The 13,800-nt window shown below is 43.5% G+C and overlaps 1 protein-coding gene across 11 annotated transcripts in view; it reads left to right on the top strand.

The window, feature by feature from the left end:
* ELMO1 (engulfment and cell motility 1) overlaps nucleotides 1-13,800 on the top strand; it is a 536,034-nt gene that overhangs the window by 372,784 nt on the left and 149,450 nt on the right. For all 11 annotated transcript variants that reach the window (XM_087947669.1, XM_087947675.1, XM_087947674.1 and 8 more), the window contains one exon: nucleotides 3,324-3,460. In XM_087947669.1, the coding sequence (XP_087803795.1) occupies nucleotides 3,324-3,460 (137 nt within the window). The remainder of the gene's footprint in view (nucleotides 1-3,323; nucleotides 3,461-13,800) is intronic.

The raw sequence follows: 13,800 nt of genomic DNA, 5'->3' as shown, positions 1-13,800 counted from the left end.
TACGTCTTCATATACTTCAAAAAAGTCATGACTCAAAACAAGGAAGCCATTTTGGTTATTTAAAAACCCTACACATGGCCAGACGTCAGTTTGTTGGCCAAAAATGAAGCATGACATTGAGGAATATGTAAAGAGTTGTGCCACTTGTGCTACGATGAAAACCAGATCAGGAAAACCTCCAGGACTTTTGCAACTTGTGGCAGAACCATCGCGACCCTGGACAGAGATAGGAATGGATTTTATAAAAGATCTACCTGAAAGTGGGGGGAATACAGTCATTTGGGCTGTTGTGGATTTATTTTCCAAACAAGCTCATTTTATTGCATGTCCAGAATTACCATCAGCCAGGAAATTATTCAAAATGTTTGTTAATCATATATATATAGACTGCATGGAGTACCTCACATGATTATTTCAGATAGAGGGGTTCAGTTCACCGCAAAAGAGATGCTTTGGTATCTTTTCAATAACTACAGCTGGAAAGGGCTTTGAATTTAAGAGTTTGTACGCAGCTGAATGCTGGATAGAGTAAATGTGCACTGTGAATCAAAAAGATGTTTCTGGGTTAAGACTGACAAACTGATTGCAGCCCTAAGTTGATGGTATGTTATTTAAGATTGGCTAGTGCACGGACCTAGTCGATCAGCGTAATAGTTGCCCAAGATAAGCCATAAAATTTTAAAATTTTATGTATTGCTGACATTGGAGACAGAAACTGTCAGTCATAATTAAAGGGGCCAAGTCATCTGGAAAGAAAGAAGCTTAAGTCAGTAGGAAAGGATGTGAATCCAGGCAGAAGTTTCTATTTTGAATAGTTTGACTTCACAGCAAAGTACTACATTTGGAATGCAGCGGGTGCTTGGAAGATAGATCTCAATAATTTAGGCCAAGGTTCTCAGATTCCTAATCCGCAGGTTTGATGTGTCATGCGCTGGACATGCCCATACCCAGTTTAACAAAGGGGAAGAAAGTCCTGATACATCATGTGTTGTCACCATGACAAAGTGAATTTGACACCCCTGACTTAGACTGAACTTACAAGGGGAAGAAATAATCTGTAAGGGCCCAGCTGGATTCCAAAATGTAATGGAATAGGTGATTGACTTGGAGGATGAGGGGAATAGATGCTGCTTAGGAAACAAAAGGAGTCTCCAGTAATTTAACAATAAGAGTGGGGGGCTTAACACTGACTCTCCCTAATTGTTCAAGCACTTAAAAGAGTCATCTAAAAGTTTGTGTCAAGGTTCCAAGTAGCGCATCCCCAACAAAGAGAACTCCGAGGCAGGCATATTCCTCAAAGAACATTTTATTGGGATATCATATTGGCATAGTCTTGGTGGAAAACCAGCTCTACTTTCCTACTGGTTTACACCCAAATTAAAAGTAAAAGTATATAACTTTCCCCCAGAGTCATCAGTCACATGATCCAAACAGCACACAGCCCAACTGTTGGTTTTCTTCAGTCTCCACTTTCCAAACACCTGTGGCAATGTTCTTGGTTCCCAGGGGAAAGAATTTTATTTTGGCCACAGCACCCCGGTTATCTCTACACCCCCTCCCTGCCCCTAAACTCCAGGCTGTGTCAGCCTGAAGCCATGTGAACAAAATCCCTATAGAAAAGCTACAGCAAAGAAAATGGCCACAGGTAGGCCAGCTTCAGGGTTGACAGTTTGTACTTTAATATTTGCAAGATTCTGTTAATGCAATGTTACAATAAAGTCAAATTAGCTAACCTAGCCTTGATTACTCTCTGACTGAAAAGAGTAACTGAGCTCAGATTTTGGTTGAGAAGACTTAACGCACAATGGGTATATGCTGGTCTTAACAAAGAGAGCCCTGTGACAATCCAGTATGAAAATTCTCCTGGATAGTTAATGATGGTGGTACTGAAGATCTAGTTTGTAAAGTGTCTGCAACATATATAAACCCTAAAGCATGGTGGTGAACCTTTTTGGCATCAAGTGCTGAAATGGGAGTGTGTGCGTGCATGGGAGCTGCAGAAACAGGGAGAGCAGTTTTCTGGTGTACTGTGCGGGAGCATCGGAACCTGGAAACTTAGCTTCCCAGAGTATGCATACGCTCTGGCCACCTGGACTTCTGATTTCTAACGTGCATGCGTGCGCAAAGAACAGCTGGCTGGCACACGCATGTGCGCCAGGGAGAAGCTATTCAGGTTTCTGGCATTCCCGAGCAACGGGCGACAGCTGGCCCACCTGGAGAGATGACTCTGCATGCCACTTCCAGCACACATGCCATAGGTTCACCATCACAGCCCTAGAAGATAGGCTCAAGATGGATCTTGACAGACTAGAACACTGGGCCATATCTAACAAAATGAAATTCAATGTAGAGAAAAGTAAACTCCTACACTTAGGCAAGAAAAACCCAAAGTACAAATATAGACTGGGTGAAACCAAGCTCAATAGCAGTACCTGTGAGAGGGATCTTGGAGTCTTAGTGGACAACCAGCTAAATATGAGCCAGCAGTGTGCAGCAGCAGCCAAAAAAGCTAATGCAATCCTAAGTTGTATTAACAGAGGGATACAATCAAGATCAAGGGAAGTACTAATACCACTCTATAAAACCTTAGTAAGACCACACCTAGAGTACTGCATCCAGTTTTGTTCACCACATTATAAAAAAGATGTTGAGACTCTAGAAAAAGTACAGAGAAGAGCAACCTGGATGATTAGGGGACTGGAGACTAAAACATACAAAGAACGGTTACAGGAACTGGGCTTGGCTAGTCTAGTAAAGAGAAGGACCAGAGGAGACATGATAGCAGTCTTCCAATATTTGAGGGGCTGCCACAGAGAGGAAAAAAACAAGCTATTTTCTAAAGCACCTGTAAACCAGACAAGGAATAATGTATGGAAACTGAACAAGGAGTGATTTAACCTGGAAATAAGAATTTTTTTGACAGTGAGAACAATCAACCAATAGAACAGCTTGCCTTAGGAAGTTGTGGGAGCTTCATTACTTGAGACTTTCAAAAAGAGATTGAACTGCCATTTGTCAGAAATGGTCTGTAGGGTCTCCTGCTTGGGTGGGGGGTTGGACTAGATGACCTACAAGGTCCCTTCCAACTCTGTTAATCTGTAAATTCAAGATATAAAAGTGCTTTGCCATTTCCTTTCCTGGAATTTTTTTTAATCTTTATAGTTTAATGTATTTAATGGAGCATAAGGGGCATTTAATAAATAATATCAGTTGGCTAACTTGGATGAAGGGCAAGGGGCTAATCGGGAATTTTTTAACAGATTCGACAGGTCGTCATTTAGAATAAAAAGTGTATTTATTCTTTTTTCTTTATTTATATTTAGCCAGTGAGACCGGCAGTGATTTCCATCCAATGTTCTTCACACATGACAGATCACTTGAAGAGTTCTTCTGTATTTGCATCCAGTTATTGAACAAAACATGGAAGGAAATGAGAGCAACTTCTGAAGACTTCAATAAGGCAAGCTTTGTTGGGAATATACAATTCTGATCAATACCACGATTTTCTCAATTTAAGTAATTAATATAAAAACAGTTCTTGGTTATTTCATCAGGAATAGGAATGATTTTACTAGGAAAGTTCATTTCCTAAATTTATCTTTAATTTGAATTTGTATTTAAGTCAGGACTCATGAATCAACTGCTATTGATACAATAGCAGATGGCATTCTCCTGCTTCAAGCCGATGAAGTGCTGCAGACATGCAGTGTTTTCATAAACCTCTAAAAACAAGCTATGTATTAAAAATGTGCTGCTTCAGGAGTCCATGAAAACATTGCTTAGGTTCAGCAGTTCCCTAGTTCATGGAACAAAAAACACTATCCACTGTTTTTAATAATAGGTAGTCCATTTATAACAGGGCTGTCAAATTCAAGGCCTGCGGGCTGCATCCAGCCCTCAAGGTGGTTAGATCTAGCCCACGGGGCCGCCCTGGAAATAGCAATGGACTGGCCTGTGGCCCAGCCCAGTCCAACCAAGACTTGATCTGGGACATGGCAGTCAGTACATGGCCAGTTTTAGATATGTGGCATTGCTCTGTGGCTGGCATGGAGCCACCCTTGCCCTGCCCCCTTGCTTGCATCCAGGAGGGGGTGAGCTCATACGGGGCCTGGCATCCAGGGGCCATCGTGCCCCACAAGCTAAGTTCTGAGTTCTTCTCTTTCACCCAAAATTCCAGCGCTTGTGCACTCACTGCCTCCTGGTCAGGGAGGCCGAGGCAGCAGGGCAGTCTCTCACTGACTCCAGGGCAGCAGTGTGGGTTGGATCTAAGGTACAGAAACCAATGCTGTCCATGGCCGAAGTGGGCTGCTCGCTCGCATGTGCCGGCCTTACCGTTTGAAGGCAGAAACAAAGCCTTCAACTGAGCAAAGCCTTCGCACCCACTTCCAGCCCACCAGAGCTCACCAGGCTGGGGGAGGAATGAGACCTGTTGTCCTATGGAGCCCACCACTGCTTGAACAGAGAAAAGGAGGACAAGAGTAGTGAGAGTTTGTGCAGGCTGGCCAGCCAGGTGGGGAATAGGTCAGGTGGCTGGCTGGGAAGGGGGATAATGGCCCTCTTAGGTGGCTCCTGCCGCCACTGCCACCAGCAGCTTGGGTGCCTGGCTCCATCCAAGCTGAAGTGGAGGCACAGCAGTGGGATTGTCCTCAAAGATCGTTCCATTTCCAAGTGCCCCATTTCCATGAAAATACTCCACTTGTACACAAGTAAACTCCACTAGACAACGGGGTCTCATTCCTCCCCTGGTGTGGCAAGCTCTAGCAGGCTGACATGGGTGCGAGGGCTTCGTTCAGTTGAATGCTTTGTTCATGCTTTCAAACAGTAAGGCTGGCACATGCAAAGTCCTCTTGCCAGTGCAAAGGTCCTCCAGCGGCTGTGCTTGCAACTGGCTTGCAACATCTGAGTTGCATGTCCCTCCTCCTCTTCTTCCTCCTGTTCCTTCTGCTATGTCTGCTTCTGCCCCTCTTCTTGGTCTTGCTTCCTCTTCCACCTGCTACCTCTTCTTCCCCACTTTCCTCCTCTCCCTCTCCCGGAACCCCAACTGGGCTCATGTTCCCTTCGCAGACCTCTCCAAGTTTGCAAAACAAGAACACAGCAGCCCAACTTGCAAGTGGGGTTTTCCCAAAGTTTCGTTGGAGGGGGACTGTCCCAAGGTCTGGAGATGTCTTTTCTCAGAGTGCAAATAGGAGCAAGGAGAAGCTACCTTTCACCTTAATTGTTGCGTCTCTAAGGGAATCCCTCTCTCATTTGCACTGCTGGGCTCCATTGCACTTCAGCTGGAGTTTTTTGCTTTTGTTTTGATGTTTGAGGATGCCTCCTGTGTTTTGGCAACATCCTACCTGTTTTTCATGGTTTGGTTTGATATGTGTGTGTTTGTGTGTGCTGAAAAGGCTTTCACAGCTTGGTCCAAGCCTTTGCAAGTTAAGGTGACAATGCCGAGTTGGTTTGGTCTCTCTTGGTTTTTTAAATTGTTTTCTCAGCACTTCATCCTACTATCTCTTCTTCCTTCACCTCTTTTTCCTCACTTTCCTCATCTCAGCACCCCAACAAGGCTCACGTTCTTTTCTCCAAGTTTGCAAGCCAAGTGTTAAGTATGAGTTAGAGTAAGAGGCAGGACAATGTGGAGATAGTGAAATAGTCAGTTTATTCTGCTCCCAAAAGAATTCTGCCGTGGCACACCTGCTGTTGTTTTTACAGGTTGCTATCCAATCTTTCAGCCACTGACTGTTGTTCATTCTCCCGCCTGTGAAATGAATCAATGGGGAAAGTCTTAACATCACTGACTTTCCTCATTGAATATTCAACACCCCTCCCCTCCTAGAAGAAGTGTTCCCCAATCAGCATTTGCCTACAGTATGTAGTCACGCAGGTAGGCAGGGCTCCGATGGGTGCCACTTGACTTGCGCATCTCATTCCCACCTGCGGCGGCAACCTGACTAGATGGATTTGCTGCCACGCCAGAGCTGAACTTTGGAATGGCCTCAAAGCTTTTCTAAGGTGGGGTTGGTTCCGACAAATCGGAGGCTTCAGAAGGACATCGCTGGACTTCCCCTGTCTCAGCTAAGTGACCATTCATAATGTTCAAGTTTGAGTCTAAGCTGGGGGGGGGGGGTGTTCATTTTCAGCACCTTTATTTGGCAGGGTTAGTTTTTCATGTCCATGTCAGATTTCTGATTCTGTGATCCTCTGTTGGGTTGAGCCTGGTACAATCGTCCCCGGAGTTGGTCTATGTGCCAGCTCCAGATCTTACCATCTTCTAACTCTACAGGTCAGGGACCTGTGATTTGCACTATTTGGGCTGGAACCCATGTGGGACGCCCCCCCCCCCCATGTAGTTATATGCATAGACCGGTTGTCCTATGCTAAAGGAACGACATTTACTGGTCAAATCTACTGGCTTGTCTGTATTATAGTGGGGGTGTAATCTATCTAATGTTGACCTTAATTTCCATCCCATTAAGAGTTCTGCCAGGCTCCTACATGTGGTAGCCGAAGGTGTGATGTATTGTATCATCAGTAATTTGTCTATTTTCGCTTGCCAATCCCCCAGGCCCAGTGTGGCTAAAGTTTCCTTGATAGATCTCACTATCCTTTCAGGCTGAAATTATTCTGGGGGTGTCCCAGCTCTGACAACACATGGCGGATTTCCTGCTCTGCTAGGAAACATTTGAAGTTATTTACTGTGAATTGGGGCCCATTGTTCAACACCACAATGTCTGGTAACCCATGGGTGGCAAATAGTTTCCTTAGTACTCTAATAACAGTGTCTGCCGTGGTGGTTGTCATGAGTGTCACTTCCAACCACTTTGAATATTTGTCTACTGTTATTAAGAATAACAAATAAAATCAGGGGTGGGATTCCAACATTTTAACAACCAGTTGTGTGGGCGTGGTTTAGTTGGTGGCCTTGGCTTGGTGGTCATGTGACTGGCTGGGCGTGGCGAACTCAACATCACTCACATTGAGGCACACATCTCCTCGCCAGGCCTCTCATGACTGTGGAGATGCTGCAACAGTCATAAGTGTGAAAAATGATCATAAGTCACTTTTTTCAGTGCCATTGTAATTTTGAATGGTCACTCCACACAAGCAAAGTACCAGCAAAGAAGGAAAAAAAAACTCCAGAGACGTTCCTGAGACAGGAAGTCTAGTCCTGCCAAGAATGTAATAAGAGTTAATGGAGAGGCAGTTTCTGTAAGCAACACCAGAATGTTTCCTTCCTGCCTTCCTTAGAGGATTAGGCCAGTAATTTCTTCTAACAACCAGTTCTCCGAACTGCTTAGAATGTTAACAACCGGTTCTAGCGAATAGGTGCCAGCTGGTAGAATCCCACCCTGAATAAAATGTATAAATATAAAATGTAAATTAGAATTTAAGATGTAATTGAAATGCAGCATAATAAGATATAAAGCGACAGAAAGACTAAATGTAAATATGGATATATATATGTATATATGTATATAAATGCTTATATTGCTTAATGATTTTTTTCTGGTATAATAATGTAAAGACTTATATGTATATCTAAGAAAGTCCACCACATTCAAGACTTTTTAAATGTTTATTTTCAATAAAATTATTTTTTTTAAAAGAATGTATGTCCCAGCATCGGTCCCACCACGTCTATGTGTATTCTTGACCATGGTGCTTTGGGTGTTTCCCATTCCAGGGCTGGTGCTGATGGTGGTGCTGGTCTAGATTCCTGGCATGATGTGCATATGGCAACCCATTCCTCAATTTCCTTATCTATGCCCAGCCACCAAGTATAGCTTCTCGCTAATGCTTTCATGCGCACTATATCCGGGTGACCCTCATGTAACATCCTTAATACTGGTTCTCTCAAACTTTTGGGTATCACCACTCTATTCCTCCACAATAAACACCCCTTTATCACAGATAGTTCATTCTGCCATATTGTAAACAGTTTAAAGTCATTCTCTATCACTTCTTCCAGCCATCCCCTTCGCACCCAGTTTAAAATTCGTGCCAAAGTTCTGTCTTTGGTTTGTTTTGTGATTTCTGTTGCTGTGATGGGGCCAGTCACAAAATCTTAAATTAGGAGTATGGAGGTGGCTGGAACTGGGTCTTCAACAAGGTCTGGAAGTGGGCATCGGCTCAGGGCATCAGCATGGTCTATTGTTTTGCCCGGCCAATGGATAAGTAGTTGTAAGCAGCTAGGAAAACAGCCCGTCTTGTCATTCTGGGAGACAATATATTTGGGGTTGGTCAGTCTCCTGCAATGATGCTGAGAAGTGGCTTGTGGTCTGTGTTTAGTTCAAAGATATTCATGGAAACGCTTTACTCCTGCTACTGCAGCCAGCACTTCCTTATCCAGCTGTCTCTGGATTTCACTCTGCTTTTGACGGAGTTTTTGAATAAAATGCAATGGGCGCTTCCCTGCTGTGTGGAAGTCTCTGGCTGAGGACTTGCCCCTACTCCAAAAGGGGACACGTCACATGTCAGTAAAAGGGGCAGTGTCTCATTATATTGCACTAGGATGCTATTAGACATTAATAGTTCTTTTACAGTCGCGAACGCAGAGGCTCCTCTGCGCCCCCATTCCATTTTTTTATCTAGCAGTCCGTATAGCTGCTCAGCAACTGTCACCTTCTGTGGCAGAAAAATACTGTAAAAGTTTAAAAGTCCCAGAAATGCCTGCAGTTGTTTGTTGGAATGGGGGCTTCCGTAATAGCTTTTATTTTGTCCCTAGTGGGGTGTATGCCTGCCTCATTGATTAAATATCCCAAAAATTCAACCTTGGGTATTGCTATGTGGCATTTTTCTTTTTATATTTTAACAGCAGCTTCTTGAAATCAACTCAAGACTAGTCATTGTTTAAGCTGTTCTTTGTTCTCTGCTCCCACAAGGACATCATCAAAATATGGTACTATCCCTTCAATGCCCTGTAGAAGGCGCTCCATTAAACTTTGGAACAGTTCCGGAGTCCACACTAACCCCAAATTACATCCTCCTGCATTTAAACGCTCCCCTGTGAGTTACAATTGTTTGAGCTTCTGCTCTATTATCATTTACCGGTAATTGCTGATAGGCTTGGGTCAAGTCTAGTTTGGCAAAGATCTTTCCTTTTCCAACAGAATGCAGCAGATGTTGTACTATTGGTACTGGGTATGCATTCTGTTGCTGGGCTCTGTTCAAGGTCCCTTGTAGTCAGTACATATGCAAATTGAGCCATTTGGCTTGACTGGGGTAACAATAGGTGTTTCCCATTTAGCATGGTTGACTGGTTTTAGGACCCCCTGGGTGATTAATTTGTCTAATTGCTCATCCACCTTGGGCTGCAGAGAAAAAGGGACTCATATTGGTTTTAGTGTGACAGGGGGAATGTGGGGGTTAAGATAGAAAGCAATAGGGGTTGAAGATGTCCTTGAATTCAGTTTGCAGCTCCTCTCTCATCTCCTTGTTGTCCACTTCTAGTATGGTGTGTATGGTCATTTCCACCCCTATAGATTCAAACCATTCTATTCTGAGCAGTCTGGGTAGTTCTTTGTCCATGATAGTTGGGGCAGCTGTCCGGTGAATTTTCCAAATCTTACTGGGAAGAATCCTCTTCCTATGACTGGAATTTGATTTCCTTGGTAATCCTTCAATGTTATTTGTTGTGGCTCTAGTTATTTCCGGGTTATTCCTGGAATTGCTTTCTTTATCATTTCCCAGGACACCAGGGATACTGTATGTATGATACGGAGTCAATTTCCATATCACAAGGTTCATCCCCTATTATTACTGTTATGTTGAATTTCTTCGATTTATAGGCATCAGAATGGCCAACTATTGTTTGATCATAATCTCTGTCTCTAGTGGTTCTATTTTATTCCTACTGGTAGTTTGAATCTGTCATTTTCCTGTGTCCCCTTTGTTGTTGACCACATGGCTGGCTTGTGAAAACAGGTTGTCTCTGGTTGGGATAAGCCGGCTGGTTCACTCTGCAAGCTTCAGCAATGTGACCTCTCCGTCATATCATTAGCAGATGGCATCTCTAAACTTACATGCCAACCTGGGATGGTTTCCTTTACACCCAGCACACCATGGAGTCTCTGGACCACTCCCAGTGGCCCTGGTCTCCTGTCAGATTTTACGCGATGGACTCTTTCTCTTTGGGGTTCTCTCTTCAGGGCTCTCTCCCTCTTCCCCTTCATTCTGGTATCTACCGGTTGTCCCCCAGGATGAGTGGACGCTTCCAGATATTATATTTGCAGTTGTTGGTTTGTCCGAGATTTCAGCCACCCATGTTTCCTCCATTACTTCTTTAAGGGTGACACTTTTCTTAGCTATTAGTTTTCTTTGCAGTTTCAGGTCCCTCATTCCCACAATTCTGTCTCTAAACATTAGATCCATGTTTTCAAATTCGCAACCAGCTGCAATGTCCCACAAATTTGTAATAAAGTCATTGATGTCTCACCTGGCTGCTGTTCTCTGTGATAAAAATCAAGTCTGTGAGCCAACAATGATGCAGCGGGGGCATAAGGCTCCTCAACATTTTTTGTAGTTCTTTTCACTCCATAGTTTCCACATCTTTCGATGCAGCTAGAGTTCTAGCCATTTTATACAGGTGATTTCCACAATAGCCAAGGAACAGGGCTCTTTTCCTCTGTTTGGTGGCATCTTGTAGGGCATTGGCTTCTTAAAACATCCTCAATTATCCCATAAAGGTGACCCAATCATGCTTGGTTGGGTCAAAATGCTCTGGCTGAGCATGGGTGGACATTCTGATGAGTCTCTCTCTGCCTTAAGATGGTTATCTATACCACATTTCCTTTGTTCTCTTCTAGCATCCCACCTTTGTCACCAGTGTTAAGAAGCAGGACAATGTGGAGATAGTGAAATATTGTGTTTATTCTGCTTCTGAAACAATTCTGCTGCTGTGGCATGCCTGCTGTTGTTTTTACATGTCGCAGTCCAACAGCCAGTTATGGCTGTTCATTCTCTCACCCGGAAAATGAACCAGTGGGGAAAGTCTAACATCACTGACTTTCCTCATTGAATATTCAACACAAGTGTGCTCCAATCTGGCTTGGAATGGGGAAAGCAGTAGAAGAGAAGCTACCTTTCCTCTCTTAAGCAAGTCTGTGTCTCCAAGGGAATTCCTCTAGTTTACAACTTTTCCAAGACTGCTGTGCTTGCAAAGTGACAAGTTGGTTCTCTTTCTTTCTCTCTCTCTCTTCCTCCCTCCCTCCCTGTCTCTATCTCTTTTAAATTGTTTTCTCAGCACTATCCCAGACATGCTTTGCTGCAAAATTTAGAATTATCTCTTCTCCTCCACTTTCCTTCCCACTTTCTTAGAAGCAGAAAGTCACAGGTCTAATCTGGAAGGAAAACATTGTGCTGAAACATTGAAAAATCCAGGTGGTGATCATTCACCTTCTTTCTGCTTTGCTGGGTCTTTGATTGGGGGTTTCTTCTGGAGCAGAAGCAAAGAGCCTCTTCTAGTGAAGATTTCTGTGTCTTCTAATTTTCTTCCAGAGCAGAACAAAAAAGCCTCTGAAGGTTTCCATATCTTTATTCTGATTTTCTCCTGGAGGAAAAGAAAGCCCTTTCTAAATCAAGCTTTCCCTGTCTGATTTTCCTCTGGAGCAAATTCATCTGATGACAGGCCTTAAGTAAGGATCTCACACTTATTTTAGTTGGTGCGTGGCCCACCCACCATTTAATTTACCACTTCTGTCTGTGCCTCTTTCCCAAACTGTACACTTGTCTCAGTCCCAGTCTCTCTCACACACATAATACACACACACACACACATACACACCGGTCCATGGAGAAAATGATCTTCCATGAAACCAGTCCCTTAGGGTATTGCAAAAAAGAAAGTGGAACAATGACTGATGACCTCCTTTTACCAGTCCACAATAGAAAGCATCCTCACATATTGCATTACGGTGTGGTATGCTGGCTTGACAGCCATGGATAGAAAGACACTACAGAGGGTAATGAGCACAGCACAAAACATCGTGAGCTGTTCCATGATACCACTAGATCAGTGATCCCCAACCTTTTTTATGCCGCGGCCCGGTACCGGCATCAGCTGGGCGCCGTGCCCGGTACGGCATCAGCTGGCGCCGCCATCTTTTTGATGAAAACGTGCTTCCGGTGAGCTTTCTACCCGGAAAAGCTCACCGGAAGCACTTTTTCATCAAAAAGATGGCGGCGCCCAGCAAGCCAGCGGCCCGGTAGGAGTTGTTCCGCGGACCGGTACCGGTCCGCAGACCGGTGGTTGGGGACCCCTGCACTAGATGACATCGCTAGGGCTCACTGCCTTAGAAGGAAAATTCTCAGGGATGACTCACACCCAGGTCAGCACTTCTTCACTCTCCTACCATCGGGTAGGAGATGTAGAAGCATAGCCAAGTGCACGAACAGGCTGAAGAACAGTTTCTACCCATGGACTGTCAGACTTCTGAATGGAAAATAACTTGATGTCAACATTGTATGACAGACTTGCGGGGCTGGCGCATTGTGCTACAAAGTCACATAGGATAATAAGATTGAGTCTGGGTTAGGGACTTCTGTCCTCACTGTAAGTTGTGGGGGGGTGCACAATAGGAGGCTCAGCCAATCTCATATTCTACTCTGATAATAAAGGTAATAATAACTAGTCCCTGGTGCCAAAAAGATTGGGGACCTCTAAATTAGACATGACAGGGTTCCTACAGGAGACCCCTTTTAAGAATTATGTGTTAATAGAAAAGCAACTAACAGTTCTGTTCCTAATCACTAAAGCTGTTGCACATAAAAAACAGGGGAGCTCTGATCAAGTATCACAGCCACCATTTTGATAGTTTTGCTGTACAACAGTCTGTAGACATCCCCACTAAATGCAAGCACGGGTTAAACTGGGCCTGTGTTCTCTTTTTTTTTTTGTAAAAAGTTTTTTTTATTTTTTGACAGCAAACATAAACACAAAACAACAAATAAAACCTTCTTTCAGTTGTACAGTGTGTTGGTTGATACATATTTCTTGCACACAATATCTATCATCTTCCCTCTTAGATTTAAATTTATAATCATATTATATTAATCAACTTTCCATATCATGTTATCATTAAATTATCATTAGACTTCAGTTGCAAATTCACATTATCCTTTTCGAGCAAATCTCAATTTTTTACAAAATCTTAACTTATGTTATACTTCCTTCCATAATAATCAATTAAATTATATCACTACCATTATTTTATATTTACTATTGTATTATATTTATATTATAATATACACTGCTCAAAAAAATAAAGGGAACACAAAAATAAGACATCCTAGATCTGAATGAATTAAATATTCTTATTAAATACTTTGTTCATTACATAGTTGAATGTGCTGACAACAAAATCACACAAAAATTATCAATGGAAATCAAACTTAGCAACCCATGGAGGTCTGGATTTGGAGTTACACTCAAAATTAAAGTGAATAAACAACACTACAGGCTGATCCAACTTTGATGTAATGTCCTTAAAACAAGTCAAAATGAGGCTCAGTAGTGTGTGTGTGGCCTCCACGTGTCTATATGACCTCCCTACAACTCCTGGGCATGCTCCTGATGAGATGGTGGATGGTTTCCTGAAGGATCTCCCCCCAACTCCTGGACAGTCTGTGGTGCAACGTGGCGTTGGTGGATGGAGCGAGACATGATGTCCCAGATGTGCTCAATTGGATTCAGGTCTGGGGAACGGGCGGGCGGGCCATCAATGCCTTCATCTTGCAGGAACTGCTGACACACTCCAGCCACATGAGGCCTAGCATTGTCTTGCATTAGGAGGAACCCAGGGCCAATCGCACTAGCAT

Source organism: Notechis scutatus, chromosome Z (genome assembly GCF_049901735.1).
Source record: "Notechis scutatus isolate UNSWTSFEM ecotype Mainland chromosome Z, rNotScu1.2, whole genome shotgun sequence".
In the NCBI taxonomy this organism is placed as follows: Eukaryota; Metazoa; Chordata; class Lepidosauria; order Squamata; family Elapidae; genus Notechis; species Notechis scutatus.
Note: the sequence above shows the minus strand (reverse complement) of the source record. Positions and strands in the feature narration are given on the sequence as shown.